Source organism: Grampus griseus (assembly GCF_964374135.1).
Source record: "Grampus griseus genome assembly, chromosome: 8".
Lineage (NCBI taxonomy): Eukaryota > Metazoa > Chordata > Mammalia > Artiodactyla > Delphinidae > Grampus > Grampus griseus.
Window position 1 is genome coordinate 97,837,349 of NC_139002.1, and position 21,961 is coordinate 97,859,309.

The 21,961-nt window shown below is 39.1% G+C and overlaps 1 protein-coding gene across 8 annotated transcripts in view; it reads right to left on the reverse strand.

Moving 5' to 3' along the window:
* FNBP4 (formin binding protein 4) overlaps positions 1–21,961 on the reverse strand; it is a 38,207-nt gene extending 16,246 nt beyond the window's left edge. The window contains exons 1-13 of one of the 8 annotated variants that reach the window (XR_014297046.1): positions 21,690–21,950; positions 20,609–20,698; positions 14,665–14,801; positions 13,965–14,148; positions 13,205–13,352; positions 12,980–13,100; positions 11,174–11,509; positions 9,905–10,115; positions 6,307–6,431; positions 5,310–5,414; positions 4,270–4,403; positions 3,845–3,947; positions 3,151–3,275 (exon numbers count right to left, since the gene is read on the reverse strand). Coding sequence is in view for 4 of the 8 variants with exons in the window: in XM_082659174.1 (XP_082515300.1) it covers positions 3,088–3,275; positions 4,270–4,403; positions 5,310–5,414; positions 6,307–6,431; positions 9,905–10,115; positions 11,174–11,509; positions 12,980–13,100; positions 13,205–13,352; positions 13,965–14,148; positions 14,665–14,801; positions 20,609–20,698; positions 21,690–21,915 (2,005 nt within the window). In the remaining 4 variants the exon portion in view is untranslated. Of the gene's footprint in view, positions 1–1,982; positions 4,404–5,309; positions 5,415–6,306; positions 6,432–9,904; positions 10,116–11,173; positions 11,510–12,979; positions 13,101–13,204; positions 13,353–13,964; positions 14,149–14,664; positions 14,802–20,608; positions 20,699–21,689 lie in introns of those variants that run through there. The other 7 variants (XR_014297044.1, XM_082659174.1, XM_082659176.1 and 4 more) reach the window with 7 other exon arrangements.

Here is a 21,961-nt window from a genome sequence, read left to right on the forward strand (position 1 = left end):
ACTGAGGATTAATAACTTATTAAACTTCCTTTTACTAAACCAACCATAATATATGGTAGGTAAACAAATTTGTCAGATTTATATGTTGGCAGGTTTCTCATCTGGAAGCATAATGCAATACTGGTATGTTTATGATGGTGAGAAGCTGCTATGCAGAGGAAATCAAGAAAACAAAGCAGGTTCAAGATTAATAATGTGGTTTACAACCTTCAACAAAGTTAATCAGAAATAATTGAGCTTTCTGTAAATAGGAAACAAACTAGACTTGATAAATTTAGATCATACAAGGAGCACTTTTAGAGTTAATGTTTGAATCCTAAACTAAGTTTACTCAAAACATAAAAGCTGCATCGTAACACTGATAATTATCTCTTTTAGCTTAAATACAAAGAATTTCGAGAAATCCTAGTTTGAATATCCATGGATGTCATATTACATACTGCTTCTCTTCATTTCTAAATTTAACCCAGTTGAGGTATTTTGCCATTTAAGAGAACATTAAGTCTGAAGTCCAAGGAGAGATTAAAATGGTATATACATAGCTTTTATTATGTGCTAATAAATTTTTTAAACTACCAAGCTTAAAAACAGAATACCGTGAGGATACAAATGTTGAATTCTCCAAGAACGTATTTTTTCTATGAATCTTTACTTCTATATAAATAGAAAATCAGGCTTTCTTTCTTATAAAGGTAGGCTTCCTTTATTGTTTTCCTATACTCCCCCAAAAGTATTATTGCTTAGTATTTTGAGGCAAGAGGCCAGTTTATCAGTTTAAATCAAGAAATTATTATAGAAATAAGACTTTTTGGAAAAGCAGCTTAACTTAACCTGACAAAAGCCCAGCAAAACAGACATGTTGGGTATCTTGAAGTATCACTCATCTTAAGAGATATAATGTCAAATTCAAACATGCAACAATGAACAAGGATTAAAAATGAACAGAACTTTGAAACTTTCTTGCTCCTCAGTGTATATGTTTTCTTCTTTAAAAGATGATTTTAACCACTGTTGGGCTGACAAAAAGCAAGCATTATACACTTTCTTTACAGGCTTAAAATAGTGATTGGTATTGCTCTTCAATTCCAAAGACCTTAGTACAAGATTTGGATTTTATTTAGATCAAGTTTATCATGTGGTTTTAGTAGCTCTCAATCAAGAGGCTCAAAAATATAAGCTGGTTTACCAGCGGCTTTTTCCTTTATCAGACAGTACCAACTGCGTGTCATTAACAAAGGGAGAAAGTAACTTAATGTTTAACTCTAAGGTATTCACACAACACTCAGCATTAGCAATTAAGCTTTAGAACATATAAGAAGGGACATTAGACACTGGTCAAGAAGGGAATCACCAAACCAGAACCACCATCAAGCCTCTTCAGGTCACTAACTATTAAAAAGTAAATACAACCAAGTTACTAGACGTATCTACTATTCACTACCCAAAGAATGAGAAAGTAATCTAAAGAAAATCTCTTCATGACAATGGTACATCCTGTAACTTAAGAGTTTTTCTTCCTGAAATATGAAGTAGAAAACCACTTTTTTGCTATGTTCTAAAATTATCTGCAGTCATAGGTGCCTATTTTGAGTGACCTGATAATGATTCTTAGGCTATTTAAGAAGTTAACAAAATCATTGGTACATGACCATTTTTATTTGGTACACAATCAGAACTTTTCTACTGGGATTAGGGAGCCAGTAGAATACAAAATATTATTTTTGATTAGCAGAGGACGTAAGAATTCAGCTCTTCACTCCCATCTTACCAAAAACTATCTTTTTATCCTCAAAGGTTTGTGACTTTATTTTTTAATTAAAAAAAACTTGTAGTTTGATTTACAATGTTTCAGGCATACAGCAAAGTGATTCAGTTATACATATATATACTTTTCAGATTTTTTCCATTATAGGTTATTACAAAATATTGAATATAGTTCACAAAGGTTTATGACTTTAGAAATCATTCCACAACACTCTTACCTTCACATGCTATCATTTAAACAAACATCTACCAGTTTTTCAGATTGAAAGGCTGTTTGTTCATCACAGTCTTGACTATGCTTCATTAGCCACTTATTTTTGTCATTCCAAGAAAGATGGGACTTCGAGGGAAAAAAACAGTGTATCTTCTTCCATAATAAGGAAATCAAGCAATGGTTCTTCAGATTCTCAGAGTAAATGAAAAACTGTGAAATGTGAAAGCCTTTTTTTTCTTTTTTAAATTTATATAACCAGGGCTTCCCTGGTGGCACAGTGGTTGAGGGTCCGCCTGCCGATGCAGGGGACGCGGGTTCGTAACCCCATCCGGGGGGATCCCATATGCCGCGGAGCGGCTGGGCCGTGAGCCATGGCCGCTGAGCCTGAGCGTCTGGAGCCTGTGCTCCGCAACGGGAGAGGCCGCAACAGTGAGAGGCCCGCACACCGCAAAAAAAAAAATTACGTAACCAAACTGAAGTTCCCTAAGAGTACTTTAACTGGATTGAGCCATCTTAATTGTTTTATACGAGAATATTGATGATTTGCAATGATCAATTATTTTGCTTCTCTGAAACAAGTATGGTCCTAGCTTCACAGCATTTATTCAGATCATTTTGGTTTGTAACAACCATACTTCCTACGAGATTAGTGAAGTGTAAAAATGAGGTTGCAAAGTCAGCAGACTAAGTGCTCTACAGAAAGGCAGAACAAATCTCTTATTACTCCACATAAATATCGACAATTTAAATAACTGGTTCCTTAGCATTAATTAGAATTCCTGTTATTGGAAATCCACAGCTTCGTCTGTGGCATGACAGAATAGTTATAGGACAATCTTTTAAAATCAAAATACACCGGCTCATAATTTTACTTTTTAGCAGAGTCTGGCTGGTATCAATACTATGCTTACTTCCAACTAGTCACTACCTTAATTTTCTTCAATATAAGCCCTGCATTCTTTTTTTCTTTTCCTTAGGGCAAGCCATTATTTTTTAGTTAGAAATTTATGTGATTATGATTCAAATTATTTTCTTTTACATGTTAATGCAAGTCTTTTTTTTCCTCTAAAATAATTTCTCTCCAATTAATATAGGGTAAATTGTCCCACCTGTGGAATTCTCGGAAGAGTCTGTAGAATTTGAGTCAGTGCCAGTTTTGTCTTTCAAGGTCTGTTTAGGAAGAGTCTCGTCTCTACTTTCTTGTGCTTGGCTTTCTTCCTCTTCCTCCTCACCATCTGGGAACTCCCACTGAGACTCGCCCGACTGTTCGTTTACATAGAAATATCGTCTATGATCCCTAAATTACAAGAAAGAAAACACATGTTTTAAGACCCATTCTCCTACAAAGACACTTCCATTTGGTCCTGTCCCAGGACAGCAGTCTGCTCTCACAGGGACGAACCTCTTCTTAATGGACTGCTATTCACAAAGGCAACAAAGAGCTTTGACAATTGAGGATGGAGAACCAAGGATAATTCAAAGCTATTTGCACTGCCAGCAGCTCTGTGAATACAGCCCTGAGCCCTCTCACTCCAACAGATGACTTAGAAAAACACCTCTCACATCTTTTTTTTTTTTTTTTTTTTTTTTTTGCCAATGCTTAACAGGGTTTCAAGTTTCATTAGCAAAGGGACTCAATCTCCTAGAACACTAATTTCCCTTCCAAAGAAGAGAACGAAGTTTGCGAAAGGTGACTCTTCCCCTCTTGAACCGTGGAATTCACATTTCATACTCTTGATACCAAACACAGTGAAAGCTAAAGAGAGGGAGAGGATCTGGGAGCTGAAAAATAAAAGAGCAAAGATTTCAAATAACGAAAAAAAAATCAAGAAAAGCCAAATATAAAAAGAAATGTTTTCATCTGACCTGCTGGCAGAAGATAGTAATCTTGTTCTTCATTCACATCTTCAGCCACGAAGCTTTCCTTAACTTCACCGAGGTTAATCAGGAGTAGTTGCTTCCAGAGGTCCTGTAAAGCGCACAGAGCTCTCGCATGCGCTTAACCCCCAAGCCCGCCCTACTCCGTGCAACAACACTCTGGAGTAAAAACCAGCTTTGTCCAATCTTGGGAAAAAATCCGTTACATGGAACACTTTAGACATTGCTTTTTGTTTCTCCAACGTGTGGCTGGCCCAAACTCTGCAAGTGCTCGGGGTGCTCTGCCTGCCCAGCACCGCTAACGCAGCTGCTCTCAGTCTCCAGACAGGCTGTCAGGTCGTCAGGTGGTGGTGATCACAAATCAAGTCTGAGATGTCAAAGGTGAAAGGTGAAAAGGGGAGAAGAGTGCGTACCTGTCCCAGTGGCAGGACCAGCCTTTAGGAGTGGCGTTTATTTCATACTGTTTTAGTTGTTCTGCTGCATCCTGAAGTTTTCGTTTAAGGTAGTTTCCATTAAGAGCCCCTTCCCGCCAGTCTGCAATCCGTGTCTAAAATAAAAAAGCAGTAAGTTAAAGACTTATTATTATGTCAGGAGGCAGAGGTAAAAGGAACTTAAGTCTTCTGGTCCATGATGTATACTCTGGCAGCAGACTAGACCAAACGGGAAAAGAAATCCCAGCCTAAAAATCTTGTTTGCTCTTCAGAGTTCTCAAAAATGAGACTGGACCCCAGTACTGTCAAATCTCCAACATCTGTGAAAATGAGTAGCAGTAGTTTTGTTTTTCCCTTTGGACTATATTAAGATGGTTCCCCAGTAACTTTATTTTTTGGGTGGATAGTTCATTCAATTAAGTAATGTTATTAATCAAAATGAAAGGTTTAGTTCTCAAGGAAATCACTGAGCTTCCTACAGGAATTCCTTACCTAATCCTATTTATTGTAAAGTACACAGGTTACAAATAGGATCCAGAACTTCTCTTTTTAAGTAGACCTGTAGGGAATTCCCTGGCGACCCAGTGGTTAGGACTCCTCGCTTTCACTGCCGTGGGCCCGGGTGTGATCCCTGGTGGGGGAACTAAGATCCCAAAAGCTGAGTGCCACCCCTGCCCGTGCCCCGCCAAAAAAGTCTATAATGCTTTAACACTTATAAAGTACTTTCAACATTATGTGGTCTCATCATCACTATGAACAGAATTTTAATTTCTTAGAAAAACAGAATATATGCCAATTCAAGGGGGTTAAGTATCATCATCATACACAAACTCTCAGTATTTATTTCCATAATTATGTTTTGCTTTGGCTAATACATAGTTTTATTTCCTGGGTTGGTGGTTCAAATATACATCAAGATTAAAAATTTAAATTTAGGATTGAAACATAAATAAGACAGATTCCTCACACACACAGCATTTCATTCAAACACTGACTATTTATACTAAAAATGGCTAAATTACCTCAGTCTGTAAAAGCAGCACATGAAAGTTGGAGATGGACTGCCTATTAATGCCTAAGAATTCAAATTTACTTGTCAGGGTATTTGCCAGTTCTCCAATCTGAAACTGTAATGCAGGAAAGAAAAAAAAGGAAAAATAAAAACAGAGTCAGCAAAATTTTATTATGTAAAATCTTTCATTTATTGTTGCAGATACTAGAAAAATGGGTCTGCCTATAAACAGCCTTTCTCACATACCGCAACTAGTTATGTACAAGATAAAACCCTAATTTACAGTAAAATAATTCACAAAACAAAGTGTTAAATAATGAGACAAGGTCAAGAGAAATTAGACGCACTATCTACTCTAATACGATATGGAAGTTGAAAATAGGTCCTACATGACATAACCCCCAATATTGTCCAAGCCATCATTTATCCATTACTAATTGCTTACACTAGCCCCACACTGAACAAAATTAATTCTCCCAGTCCCATCTACACGGCTGTACACTAACTGGTGAGTGGACAAACTCTTTCAAGTCAAAAGAATATGCTAAGTGGTTTTTCCAACAGATCACACTTTAAGAGCCACACACTTACTTGGTCCAATTCTTCTCATGACATTAGCAACAGAAATGAAATTGGAAACAAATATGCCTTTGTGTAAGGACAAGTAGTTCATGCAGGAATTAAATTTGTAACTTGAGTCTCTTTAGTACTTCCAAACTAGAGAAGCCTATAGTTGATAAGCTACTGCTTTCCAATGGAGACTTACTTATAAGTAATTAAGCATTTAGAACTTATTTTTAGATAATTTCTCTACATCAAGTCAGTCTCATAGCTCCTTATTTCAGCCTTAAATATAACCTTTTCACCTAACCAAATAAATGATTTATATTTGGAGATAGTAAAGATTACTTTTTACTACTTGCTAAAAGAAAGTAGTTGGCCTATTTAAAATGCTTCGCCAATTTAAAACTACTTATCCGTCCAACTGCATTACGTGATGTGCGTACTTTCAAGTCCTGCTCTTCTTCTGCTTTAGGTGCTGCTTGTACTTTAATCTGTTCTGGAGATTCTTCTACTTCCATCTCTTTGTCTGAATTTTCATCTACTTTTTCTGAATTTTCAGCACCAATTGCTAAAAAAGAACATATGTGAAATTAAATCAAAAGGACTGTAAACAACGAGGTCCTACTCTATAGCACAGGGAACGATATTCAATATCCTCTGATAAACCATAATGAAAAAGTATAAAAAAAAGGATGTCTATATGTGTATAAATGAGTCACTTAGCTGTACAGGACAGATTGGCACATTGTAAATCAACTATACTTCAATAAAAAAAATAAAATTAAAAAAAAAGGACCAATACTAATAGAGCCCCAAATACATTTTCTTACCCCGTAGCAAATATCTGAAAGTTATTAGTGCTCTCCTTTGCCTGTTTTCTCCTTACATGTTAAGGAAGCCCTAGTGACTTATCAACCTACTGTCTCTAAAGAGCCAAAAAATTTAATCCTTTATAATCACCTTTCTTTTTTTTAAAATAAATTTATTTTATTTATTTATTTTTGGCTGCATTGGGTCTTCATTGCTGCACACGGGCTTTCTCTAATTGTGGCGAGCGGGTGCCACTCTTCATTGTGGTGTGCAGGCTTCTCATTGCGGTGGCCTCTCTTGTTGTGGAGCACGAGCTCTAGGACTGCGGGCTTCTGTAGTGGCAGCACGCAGGCTCAGCAGTTGGGGTGCACGGGCTTAGTTGTTCCACGGCATGTGGGATCTTCCCGGAGCAGGGCTCGAACCTGCGTCCCCTGCATTGGCAGGCAGATTCTTAACCACTGCACCATCAGGGAAGCCCCTATAATCACCTTTCTTAAAATGTGTCTATATACATGATTTACTTTGTTTTACCACATTACCAAGAAGTTTCTGCCTTCCCTTCCTCCTTCATCTATTAATCTTTTCTAATCTTCTCTTCCAGAAAATCATGGCTTCAATTATTTACAAAAGCTAGAATATCTAACGGTTCTTTATCAAATGGGTTTTGATAAAAAGGCTTTCAGGGCTTCCCTGGTGGTGCAGTGGTTAAGAATCCTCCTGCCAACGCAGGGGACACGGGTTCAAGCCCTGGTCCGCGAAGATCCCACATGCTGCGGAACAACTAAGCCTGTGCGCCGCAACTACTGAGCCTGCCCTCTAGAGCCCGCGAGCCACAACTACTGAGCCCATGTGCCACAACTACTGAAGCCCACGTGCCTATAGCCCGTGCTCCGCAACAAGAGAAGCCACTGCAATGAGAAGCCCGTGCACCGCAATTAAAGAAAGCCCACGCGCAGCAATGAAGACCCAACGCAGCCGAAAAATAAAAACAAATAAATTTATTTTTAAAAAAAAGGCTTTCAAGACCAGAGCAGCATATTAAACTACCAAATAACTCCCTTCCTGAACTGGTTAACACCTGTAGACAGCCTTTATTGGACCTACCTACTCTTCTGGTTGGTGCTGTCTGCTGGTAGTGGGAATCTCCAAAAAAGAATAGGTAGGTTTACCACATACTTAAATGGACTAAAAGATATGAACTCTTTGTTATGTTTGCTTAACACCTGCTTACCAAACATATACAATGTAAATCCATCTCTCTGGAGGATCACAGACTAAAAACAAACAAAAAAACAAATTTGAGTACCTTTTCTTAACGCTGGTTAATATTTGATCTAGAGAAGAAATGTGACTTTAATATCACTCTCAACAGCTTTCATTAGCCTAAAATTTTGTATTAAGTACGTAATCTTTTCATACAATGGCCTTGTTCTTTTTATTTGATCATTAATATTTCTTCTGCATTTTCATGTTGTCTAAAACCAAATCTTTCTACTCTCTCACTTACTAGTTTATAGTTCATTGGTATATTAGACATCTTACAGTTGATGGCAGGTTTAAGAATTTAACAATTTTAAGCACTGCTAGAGCTCTAAGACTTGATTATTTTGGAGGGCAGTTAGGCAGGATCTATCAAATGAAAATGCATATACCCCTTGACCTAGCAATATACCACTGGGAATCTATACTATAATGGTACTAAAATCTGCATAAAGATAGATGTACCAAGATGTTTACTACAGCATTATTTTAATTGCATAGTATCATTAACTAATGAGTATAATATATTTAAAAAACAACATGAGCACTCAAGTAACTACAACCCAGCTTAACAGAAGACTATTAATAACACCTCGAAGCTCCCTGTGCCTCTCCCCCAACATGTTCACACCAGACACACCCTGATGGTGTTGGTAAATGCCTCTACTTTCATCATGGATAGATCTTTAAGCACAATATTTCTGCTTATTTTTCAACTTATATACATGGAGCACTAACATATGCATTCTTCTGTGGCTTTTTAAATTCAACATTATTGTTCCTGACATTAATCCATGTTACTGCATATAGCAATGGATCATTCATTTTTTACTGCTGCTTAGTATTCAATTGGAAGAATACATCACAATTTATCCACTACTCTTTTGATGGATATTTGAATGGCTAATATTTATACTTTTTTGGGATAAAATGAATGTAATATTACTTCTAAGAGTGAAACAAGGACACAAATGTCCATCAATGGGGAAAGAGTTAAATGAAGACATCTATACTACTCAGTAGTTAAAAACAATTTTCAAGACCTTGTTAAACAAAAAAGTATGTCTAACAATCCATATGGTTAATCTCACCTATGGTAAAATTTACATATGCACATTACACACACACACACACAAAACCACCAACGTATATTAAAAAAAGAGGAAAAGGTCTAGAAGAATATATGTAGATAAAAAAATAAAGAAAACGGACCTCAGGGTAGGGCATGAAAACAGTGAAAAGACGAAGGGGGGAGGGGCACCTTTAGAATTCTACTTCATATTCTTCTATATGGTTGATTGGAAAGAAAAATTCAAGGATGTTTGCATTTATTTATTACCTGTGTTTTTGTTTACTTGTTATTTTTAAACTGTAACCTATAAGGTACCTTCTGCTTGGTACACTCAACTAAGGTTTGGTGATTAAAATTAGTTAGTTCTGGTAACAGACTGCAAAAATGCAGCAGGTTCTCCTCTATATTACCCTGAAGATGACTTGGGTCCTCATGACAGTACCAGACTATCTACACACCCAACCAAAGGCTGGACAACTTGTACACAGAGAGGGAAAATGAGGCTGGGTTTGCCAGAGGTGGGCCTTGCCTGCCGTGTTTACCAACTGGTAATAGAGAGGTAAAGAGAATCCACGGTCTTTATGCAGATTATCATGACAATTACTGTAGTGAGTGATAAAAAGAAAAGGGAGGGAGAGACCCAATCTCATTTTTTTGTTTTTGAGGGAGAAGTTATTCCGAATCAGTAGTGAATACACAGCCCGATGGATTCTAGCCTCTCAATTTCTTACTGCTCCACCAGAGGTGGAGCAGGAAAAGGCAGAAGTTTCCTTCCCCGCATTTCCTAAAAGGGTAAAAGTGCTATATCCTTCTATTTGCTGAAGAGAAAACAGAAAAGGGTAAGAGGGATTTCTCCTCTACATCTTTCAACTCTCAAGTTTAATTAAAGCACAAATTACCACTTTCTCCATTTTCTGGAGTCTCTCGTCCAGTTTTGCTAGAACTCCGGCTGGTAGATTCTGGACTGGTAGCTCGAACAAACATCTTCCATTTTCCTCTTTTAGACATAAGTCTACGCATTCCATCTTGAGATGCTGGCTGGCTGATATCAGAACACGGACTAGACCCTGACACACTACCATCTCCTTCCTCCAAGGCTCGCAGCTCTGCCTACGACGAACAGGAATTAACTGTTTACCAACATTTATCTGTGTGAGTAGCAAGAATGACAGCCATGTGTTTTTGGAATTTAAATCCTTTGAGGACAATAAGTATTTTTTAATACATTTTTACATCAGGATTGATCATTATGCTCCAAATTCTACTGTTACTCAATAAATGTTTACTCATGATTACAGTTAACAAATACTGATTTAAAGGGTATAGGTTCTAAAGATCCATGAACAAATTTTCTAATACATGTACACAAAGGATAAAGCTCAACTTTCGCTGGTCCCTCTCTATAGCTTCAAATTTTTCAAAAGCGGGAAGCTTCAAAGTGATTTACTGCTATAACACCTGTTAAGACTTTGCTTCGTATATACTCAAGGCAGCGGTAGATAAAACTGTTCCAAGAAAAATCAGGGCAGAAAATAAGTAAAAATCAACTTCTCAATCAGAAAGTTTCCTGTGGACCATTTATCTTAGAAGGAAAGCACATGAAATAATGGGTTCCTCTTAAACTCTCCTGTTATCTTCCCACAAGGCCCACTTTTCTTTTTCCTTTTTTTTTTTTTGGCCGCATAGAAGTCTGTGGAATTTCAGTTCCCTGACCAGGGATGGAACCCAGGTCCAGGCAGTGAAAGCGCCAAGTCCTAACCACTGGACTGCTAGGGAATTCCCATAAGGTCCACTTAACTATACACACAATACCACAGGTGATCATTGCAAGTCAACTTGTACTTTAACTGTTGGGTTAAAAACCAAATTATCACAAGAATTCGCAATGTTTGTTTGTTAAGAAGCTAAACCAAAGATATACATTACTTACTGTATCTATCCTTAAATCATAACAACGTTAGTCTTTATTGGTTGTCAACTACCAAAAGCATCATCAGGGACCAAAAGAACTACAACTCCATAGTTCAAGTTTTTATTACATAAGCATATCTAGGTGAAAGGATAAGAAAAACAAAATCCCAACGATGGCTGTAAATTGAGCACAGCAATCCCAGAGTATGACAGTTCCGAAGGAAGAAAATACATCTAACAGAACTTCAAACACTTACTTTTTTCCTTTCCAAAACCAGCTCCAGCTCCAGGGTATCTTGTTCTTCTTCCTCTTCACTTTCTCCAGACTGAACAACACTGCAAATATCCTCCTGAGTAGGGTCTTCCACACCGTCCAATAGACTTTCTTGTGGCTTTACTATTGTTGCTTCTTCTGTTGTACTTGTTTCTTTCTCTTCTGAAACTGGCTCTACTTCTTTACAAATTACTTTTCTTCTCCATCTCTCTTCTTCCTCTTTTATTCCCTCAGGCAATAAAGGAGCAAGCAGTGATGCTGCCACCCCTTTCTTCTCCTCCTCATTATTTGAGAGAGCTTGAATTCCTTCATTCACTTCCTATAAAGAATAAAATAATTTTGCTTAACTTTCAAAGAAATCTCACCTAAATATACAGTACATTTAATTGTTCGTGTTAAAAACGACCATAGGGCTTCCCTGGTGGTGCAGTGGTTGAGAGTCCGCCTGCCGATGCAGGGGACATGGGTTCGTGCCCCGGTCCGGGAAGATCCCACATGCTGCGGAGCGGCTGGGCCCGTGAGCCATGGCCGCTGAGCCTGCACGTCCGGAGCCTGTGCTCCGCAACGCGAGAGGCCACAACAGTGAGAGGCCCGCGCACCACAAAAATAAATAAATAAATAAATAAAAATAAAAATAAAAACGACCATAATTTTCAGTCACTGGATATTCTTAAAAACCACTGACTCCCATCAGATTAGTGTACATGTTTGTACCATTTTCTTTACACATGTATAATGGAAACACTGCTACTTTAGGAAGGCAGTATTACAGTTCTGGGTGGGATTCAAACATATCTTTTCTTCTATTCTCTGTACATCAAAAGGCAGACTAGTAAGAAACAGAGGCAGATTTAAATAAGATCAGAATCTTGCCAGTTCAACACATGACTGGATAAATCTTCACCTTCCTCTTCTGTATGATGAGATAACTTAAATATGCTGTGAAGGTGATTCAGAGGAAAGTGAAATATTTCTAAAATGAAATGTGTGATTTCATTTAAAGTGTCTACCTCCTCCACTGGGATATTTATTCTACCTCCCTCTTACAGGTGTAAAGGTGAACTTATTCTGTAAAAGCATTTTTTTTTTTTGCGGTACGCGGGCCTCTCACTGTTGTGGCCTCTCCCATTGCAGGGCACAGGCTCCGGACACGCAGGCTCAGCGGCCATGGCTCACGGGCCCAGCCGCTCCACGGCATGTGGGATCTTACCGGACCGGGGCACGAACCCGTCCGTGTCCCCTGCATCGGCAGGCGGACTCTCAACCACTGCGCCACCAGGGAAGCCCTGTAAAAGCATTTTTTGATACAACTCCGTCATCGTTCAAAAATTCAAGATAAATTAAAATTCAACACATTCTCTCTGTAGAGTACAACTTACTTTTCTTACTGATGAGATTACAAAAATGGTCAAGTTTTATTAGTAGCAGTTTTTAAGGTAGCCAATCTTTATATTAAAAAAAAAAAAGGTGGAATCCCAAAATACAACTATTCTGAAGCAGAGAAGGGGACCCGAAGCGTTGCCTGCTTGGCTGCTCCCATGTCCTTCACAATGACTCAAGGAGCCTCTATTGCACCCTAAAGCTCCAAAAGCACCACTGAACTGGGTAACTGCTATAAATGCCATATAATAAACAGACACAGATTATGTAAAACTTTAAGAAACAAAATGTATACTGTTTCACATCTATGCTGTAAAATATTAACAGAAGGCTTATATACCTGTGACAGAGTAACATTCAAGTTCTTTAGATGTGAAAATAAGCAGATGAGGTAAGTTGTAACACTGACCTTTTTAACTTCTCGCTTGGTTATGACTGGTGCACTTTTACTACTGGAGACTGAAATATTTTTCTCCTTAGTATACATGTCTGTATTTACCACAAAACTAGCTTCAGCACCTGTTACGGAACTAAAAAAAATATACTTAGCAAGAGAAACAGAAGGCAAATATTATCAGCAAAAGATAAGACTCTGATTTCCTTCTAGTAACTTTTTTTTCAAGTCTATTCTTACCTGGGCTGGTAATGTTGTAATCCCTGCACCTGGGTGGCAAGATACTGGGGTAATTCCCAAGTCACTTCATTTGTTTGTGTGTTCCAATAATAATAGCATCCTGTGTTCTCATCCCAGACCTCCTGCCAATCTCCCATCTCAATTCCAACTAGAAGAAAATGAAACAAATTTTAAGAAGCACATATTCCCACACAACTCTGACCTTCTATCTCAAGTCAACTCTAAAGCTATAACAACCTAACACAGCACTGTTAACAACTGGGCAGGGCACTTCTCTGTTGTGGAGGCAGTCCGATGTAGTGTTCACCAGCATCCTTGCCTCTCCCCAGTCGATGCAGTAAACCCTCCTCTCACCACCCACTACCACCCTCTGCTGTGACTGACAGCCAGAAATTCAAACACTGTCAAATGTTCCCTGGGGGGGCCACTCCCCCCTCCTCAGTCATCTTTGCAAACATGGTTTAAAAAAGCAGTTTGATAGTTGAAAAATGTATTCTGAATCCCAAAATACTTTTTAAAATAATGGCTTTTATTATTTACCGAGCATAATCTGCTACTGGTTAAAAGGCAAACAATTATCTTTCAGTAGAAAAAAATATACCCTAGCCGTTTTCATTTTCTAAATACTGTATTTAAGAAACCAGAATTCTAAAGTCTGGGGCTAAAGCACACAGGCTTTCACCTTTGGGAACCTCAATGCCTAGAACACCTTTAAGAACTACACTTTAGATTTCTTTAAAACTCAAAGGATCAAGTTTACCTCCTGCCAGTGAACACTGAGTATCATACTGCCACGCTGCAGTCTGGGTTGAGTCTGTCCCATTTGGGGTAGTGGAAGAAAGGGCAGATGTTGATTCCTTTGGCTCTGGCCGAGGTGGAGTTGGAGGTGGAGCAGAAGCTCCTACAGGAGCTACAGGCTGAGGAGCTGTTATAGCATCAATCTCCTTTAGAATGAAAATAGTGACAAACTCATTAATCACATTAAACCAGAAAAATGGCCATCACTTTAAAAAAAAAAAAATCCCACACACACAGGGTTTTGACTTGAGAAGCTTAAGTCTCAGCTTTCCAAGTCAAAACCCTCCTCTTGGGCTTCCCTGGTGGCGCAGTGGTTGAGAGTCCGCCTGGCGATGCAGGGGACACGGGTTCGCGCCCCGGTCCGGGAAGGTCCCACATGCTGCGGAGTGGCTGGGCCCGTGAGCCATGGCCGCTGAGCCTGCGTGTCCGGAGCAACGGGAGAGGCCACAACAGTGAGAGGCCCGCATACTGAAAAAACAAAACAAAACAAAAAAAACCCTCCTCTTCCCCATTTTGCTCATTACAACTGTCACAAAAAGAGGAGATGGGGAGAGACTAAAAAAAAAGGAGAGACAGACATAGATTGACAAGTAGGCTAACCACTTGAAATTCCGATCCCAAAGTGTTCAATAACTAAAAACCCAAACAAAAACACCACTAACCGCTAGGAAGTTGGCCAATGTACTATCAATATCAGCTGACTGGTTTCCATTTGCTTCCTTAGACTGTGCTGGTTTTTCTGAAACATCACTCTCTTCATCATCACTGTCAGCATATGCACCAAGTAAGCACAGACCTCCTGGAAACAAAAAGGTAAGCAACGTTTATAACAATGTCAAAAAGTCCTAGGAAGTATCCAAGAGAAAATATGATTCTTTAGCCATTTAGTTTACTTGTAGAACCTCAAAAAAGTCTTCAATGAACTACCAAAAAGAGGTACAAACTGACTATGCACTTAGAGCTAATAAAATCAATCTGCATAGCAACTTGACATCCTTTTCAAAATATATGCTCAATTATTCAACCTCATACTCCCTCTGTCAAAATAACACATAGTATATCCTGATTTTAGAATTTGTTGTTTTACGTGTCCATCTCAAACAAGTAAACCAATTAGGGTTTAGTAAATGAAACAAGGAGATTTTCAAAGTGAAAAACAAAGCTCTTTTTCAATGATTTTTTTTCCTCAAAAAAGAAGTGACAAATTAAAACAGAACCTAACATGCTAGGTTAGCAACAAATACCCAGCTAAACAAAAACCCAGCTAAAACCAAAATTCCCACTCAAATGGTATTAGGTATGGCCTCTGTGATGCTGCAATGCAATTTCCTTCTTAAAAAAAAACTGAAATTATACACTTTTTTACTAGTTGATCAATGCTTATGCCATTTCCTTTTGTATCACCTATGGCTACTCTAATGTTACAATTAAGTGAGCATATATACCCTCTTCATATATCATTTTATTATAATAGGTTTATGAAATATTTAAGTCTAGCTAGACTATGCAGCTATTAATAAGACTAAATTTTCCAGTGCCTTGGTAACTGAACAGATTTATCAGGAGGTAAAACCTAGTTTTCTCTGTCATAATTCTGTAAACAAATTCATGGATTCACCTAAACATGAACACAAATTGCTTCATTTATCATACAAAAGTTCACATTCATTGTTTTAGCCACATAAATTTCACCTTCATTATTTTTTTAGTATATAGCTAAGTTGTTACACTATCAATTTCCAAAATATTATTTTAAACTGATTAGGAAGATTCTTAAATGGATATTTCACAGTATCTCCATTTTCCAGTTACCAAATATATTATATCTCATTTTGGGGGTGGGGTCATACCAGTCAATTTTCCACATTTTCTGAACAAGAGATAAAGATAGAACTACATAAGACATTTCTGTACAGAAAAAATCTGCATTTTAGTATTTAGCACTGATGGGTTTTTCAGGGAAGGCGGAGGATGGGAAATTTATATTTTTATATAAACACACTTCTTAGTTGAGAGACAATAATCACTGGCCTTAGTTCTTTAATTCTGTATCTTTTGGTAAAAGGTTCCAACCAGGTGAGCCGTGTGGAATTTTGACTACAAAATTCCCAAGCAGGGGTAATTCCCCAGGCTCAGAGTGGGTCTCTAGGGCAATAGGTTTAGCCAAGGGCTTCCCTGGTGGCGCAGTGGTTAAGAATCCGCCTGCCAATGCAGGGGACCCGGGTTCAAACCCTGGTCCGGGAAGATCCCACACGCCGCAGAGCAACTAAGCCCGTGTGCCACAACTACTGGGCCTGTGCGCCTAGAGCCCGTGCTCTGCAACAAGAGAAGCCACCGCAGTCAGAAGCCAGCGCACCGCAACAAAGCATAGCCCCCCGCTCCCCGCAACTAGAGAAAGACAGCGGGCAGCAACGAAGACCCAATGCAGCCAAAAATAAATAAATAAAATAAATAAATTTATTTTTTAAAAAAAGGTTTAGCCAAGGCTCCACCTAGTCTTTTTCTCTTCAACTCAGAGCTTTTCATATTACACACTTAAAACCTCTTCCAAACTCCTGATAACATAATGACAATTAAATAGCAAAGTAAATGAAAACGATTAAACGCAGCATTTGGGGGAAAGACACATACTTAATACTGTTAGCGACACCATAAACTGATACAATATTTAAGAACAATCTGGTAACATATACCAAGAACTACAAAACTCTCAAAGTTTCTTATAGCTAGATAATCTCATCTCTGAGAATATAACCCTAAGAAATAATTACAAAAATTGTTTTGCACAAAGCTTTTAAGAGCCTCATTTAAATAACCAAAAACTGTAAACAACTCAAATGCGCTCAAACAGGGGACAGGAAAAGCAAATTCCAGCACAGTGCCAGATGCAATATCACTTTATGATTAATCAGACCATTATGGGATTACATAAAATGATGTTAAGGGGACAAAAGGTAACTCTAAAGGAATAAAAGATAAAATCAAGTCATGAAACAAGTTCTAATTACATCTCTGAAAATTTATTCTATACATTAATAAAAACAGGCATGCATTTAGAATAACACTAAAAAAAAAAATCTCACAATACTATACAAAATTGCATAATCTTAGAAAGCCAAAAGCTTCACAGGACCAGGCTTCTAGACTACTACTGAGAAGCTGCTGCTAAATGAAGCCAGAGGAAACAAGGCCAATCTTCAGAGCCAGTCCTTAGCAGTCTTTTTTGAGGAGTACTGACTCCTCAAACCTCAATATGCTTACCTCTAATGGATGGTGCCACACAATTTGCAAATTAACTAATGATATCGGGCAGTAAATTATTTATTTCTTAGATATATACTTTACTTTCCTGATAAGCTTCAAACAGTAACTGTGCCTTATGCCCCTTAGAAACTATTTCCTCATAACACTGAACAGTGATTTTTAACTCTTTTGGTCACAGAAAGCTATTAACAATCAAAATGATAAAAGCTGTGGACCTTCTCTCAGGAAGACACACTTGAGTGTGCAATTTCAGGGGATTCACAGATGTCTGACACTCATCTATGGAACCACATTAAATACCCTTTTCTAGAAGATGCTTAAATACTGTTGACTATCATGGTAGTCTGTTGGCCTAATTTAACAGAACTTATTCTAAATTTTCCCTTAGATAATTTCAAATGCATTTACCATAATATCTGTTAGCATAAAAATACTACATATGCTTCTCTACTATATTATAAAAGCATATTTTAATAACTTAAAATTTCATTTAAATTTCATTTTTGTGCAAAGAAATTCAGCATGTTTATAGTGATAAAAGTAAATTCTTTAACTAAAATTATCTTTAAAAAAATATATCAAGGGACTTCCCTGGTGGCGCAGTGGTTAAGAATCCATCTGCCAATGCAGGGAACACGGGTTCAATCCCTGGTCCGGGAAGATCCCACGTGCCGTGGAGCAACTAAGCCCGTACGCCACAACTACTGAGCCTGCGCTCTAGAGCCCATGCATCAGGAGAGAAGCCACTGCAATGAGAAGCCCGTGTACTGCAACAAAGAGTAGCCCCCGCTCGCCACAACTACAGAAAGCCCGGGTACAGCAAAGAAGACCCAACGCAGCCAAAAATAAATAAAATAAATTAATTTAAAAAATATATACATATATATATCAATTCTTGAGTATCTACAGTTTCACAAAGCCATGCAAATAATAATGGAAAATTGCTTCCCTTTTGTTTTCGTTAAACTTTTTCCTATGCGTATACCAACTAGTAAGTAAGAAATGAATAAAGCTGATATATTCTTTTTTTTCTTTTTTTTTTGCTTAGAGGAGAATTTATTGCCTTAAGTCAAAAAAGAAAAGAGGTATCTCAACCCAACAACTCAAGCGTTCACCATAGGAAACTAGAAAAAAATGAGCAAACAATTATAAAGCAAATAGAAGGAAAGAAATGATAAATATTAAAAGCAGAAATCAATGACACAAAAAAATTAATAGAGATAATCAACGAAACCAAATTTGATGCTAGGAAAAGGCCAACAAAATTGACAAAACTTAGCTATATTAACCAAAAAAAATAAGAGACAAGACACAAATTACCAAAGCCAGAAATGAAAGAATGGACTTCATAACTGACCTTACAGATTATGAGAGAATATTCTGAACTAATTATAGCAACAAATAGACAACTTTGTTAAAATAGACAAATTCCTAGAAAGATGCAAATAACCAAAACTGAGTCAAGAAGAAACAGAATATCTGAAAAACCTAAATGTCCACTGACAGAAGAATGGATAAAGAAAATGTGGCACATATATACAATGCAATACCACTCAGCTATTTTAAAAAAAAAAAGGGGCTTCCCTGGTGGCGCAGTGGTAGAGGGTCCGCCCGCCGATGCAGGGGACGCAGGTTCGCGCCCCGGTCCAGGAGGATGCCGCATGCCACAGAGCGGCTGGGCCCATGAGCCATGGCCGCCAGGCCTGTGCGCCCGGAGCCTGTGCTCCGCGACGGGAAAAGCCGCAGCGGTGAGGGGCCCGCGCACCGCAATAAAAAAAAAAAAAAAAAGAAAAAAAAGAAATAATGCCATTTGCAGCAACATGGACGGAACTAGAGACCATCATACTAAGTGAAGCAAGTCAGAAAGAGACAAACACTACATGATATCACCTATATGTGGAATCCAAAATATGACACAAATGAACCTACCTACGAAACAGAAACAGACTCACTGACATAGAGAACAGACCTGTGGTTGCCAACGGCAGTGGGGAGGGATGGAGTGTAAAGCTGATATATTCTTACGCCGCAGTATGAAGCTGAACAGAATGAAAACAGTTCTGTTCACAAGGCACATAAAGGTCTGAAGTGCTGACTGACACTGCAACCAAGGAAATTTCTCGTAGAACATTTAAATTCTATCCATTGCACATAATCCTTAGAAGACCCAAATGAAATAATATATGTAGTTTACAAATACAAAATGCTATTTCCTAGTTCTGGAATTTCTCTCACAATGTAGTTTTACCTTTTCCAACCCATACTTTTTTTTTAAGTGGCAAATACGGGGTAGGGGGGAACAAGCATCTATTATTTCAGGTGTCACATGGTACAAAAAGTCCTGCAAATTCAGAAGAATAAAATTACTACCAATTATAGAATATTTAGTATCAAAACATATTTTAATCTTTCAAGATACATAAAGAGTAGAGAAAACTAACATTCTTGGCACTTGCTGTGTTAGAAACTTATATATATTGTTCAATTTAATCATCAAAATAACTTAGGGCTGTAAGATCTATTTTACAGATAAATGATGTCCTGAGGTTTTAGTATGAATGCTAGAGTGGTGATTTGAACCCAGGTTTGTCTACAAAACCATCACTGCAAATATTCCTTCATGCTTAAAAAATAATCAATAAGAGCAATTTTCAGCTGCACAAACATTTGCTAGGTACCAATCAAAGCTGTGTGTTAGAGAAATAACACAATGAAAAGACACTGTTGGTGTCCCTAAAGAATGCCAAGATAATGGGGAGCTAGAAAACTAGTTACAAAAGCATCAGTAGAAAAAGTAGTACAAAGTAATTTGGGTACAGAGAAAAGGGAACAGCAAATTTTACATTGGTTAAGGGACTTCCCTGGTGTCGCAGCGGTTAAGAATCCGCCTGCCAATGCAGGGGACATGGGTTTCAGTCCCGGTCTGGGAAGATCCCACATGCCGCAGAGCAACTAAGCCCGTGTGCCACAACTACTGAGCCTGCGCTCTAGAGCCCACGCACCACAACTACCGAAGCCCGCGTGCCTAGAGCCCGTGCTCCGCAACAAGAGAAGGCACCGCAGTGAGAGGCCTGTGCACCACAACGAAGAGGAGCCCCCGCTCCCTGCAGCTAGAGAAAGCCCGTGCGCAGCAATGAAGACCCAACGCAGCCATAAATAAATAAATAAATAAAATTTCTTTTACATTGGTTAAAGTATATATACCAACAAGCCCTCACAAAGATTTAAAATTTCCATTTTATGGGAGGAATATAAATTAGCAACACTGAAACATTCATCAAAACACTATATACAAACACGGTTTGATCCTAATGTAGAAAAGATGAAAAAAAAAAACTATACCTGTTGCTTTAACGGCAGTGGGCCTGGTGGTCATGACTGGTTTGGGAGGATTCTGAACTCTAGGAACCTCCACCACCACCTCCTGTTCATCTGAATTTAAAAAAGCAAACAAAAGAAAACTACAGTCAGACGACGGAACACAGAAAAAACTATACAGGTGACAAAACAATCTGTGACTTCTCAAGTCTAGATTTCATCAATTTAAAAACAGGGTAGCTGTAACTCATCACTAACCCAAATAAAGAAAACCAGTATAACTAGAATCTTCCATCTGCCTAGTGGCTTTAACATTAAGAATTTAAACACCGTATATAAAAATTACATCTGAAATAATCCAAAGTTAAAACACACACACAGAATAAATCTTCTCCAGGCTACCAGAAGGCTTTTACGAAAAGCACAACTAGAGCATTTTTTTCGCAAGAGCCACCCAACGTGATTTTTTTTTGTTTTTTAAACCTGAAATGGTCGGGGCTTTTCCGGCGTCTGGCCCCTGCAGTATAGCCCAGTCCGGTTATTCTTAACCCAAGTACCATTCTAGGGATAAACACAAGTACTTGGGAACCCACAAACACCACCTCTCCAGGGATTTTTGGGAAACCTGCCAACTAGGGGTTACTTACATTTTAGCTGGCATAATAAAAATGGTATGCTCACTTCTAAAGGGTCTCTCTCAATTTCAACAAAAACGAAAAGGAAAAGCCGATGCCGTGTAGGAAACGGCAGGTTCCACGGTCACCAAACCTAGGACGCGGAAACGCATACTCTCACATTTACCCCGTAAGTTATTCAAAGCCAAGAAAAGACGTTGAGCAGACTGGGCGCCTGGGCCAATCCCTGCACCAGAGATGGCGCCTCTGGGTCGGCTCCGGCCGGGCGCACACGGCTCCGCCGCCCCTTCCGCAGCTTTGGGCTCACAGTCGTCCTCACCGCAGGCCGCACGCAACAGGCCTCGGATGCGGACGCCGCCCGCCCGGGTTTCTCTTCCTCCTAGGACTCGCCCGAGAGGCCTAGGCCGCGAGCCCCGAGCTCGAGTTTCGGACGCCCCACCTAGGCGCCGCGGCCCCTCGCGCACGCTTACCTTCTGAAGGTGAGTCGTCCGGAGCCGCGGCGGCAGTGACCGCGGTCGTTGTCGTCGGCGTCGCCGGGGCTGGCTGGCTGGGCGCCGCCGACGCCGCCGCCGCCGAGTCCGGCTCGGTGTCGGGTTCCGGATCTGGGTCCCGTCCCGGCGTGCTGCTCCGCGGACCTGGCGGAGAGAGCTGCAGGATAGGCCTACGGCCGGGTACCGCCCGGGACTTCTTCCCCATCGCGAGCCCGAACGCGAGCTGCGAGCGTCGGGCAACCTAGAGGGGC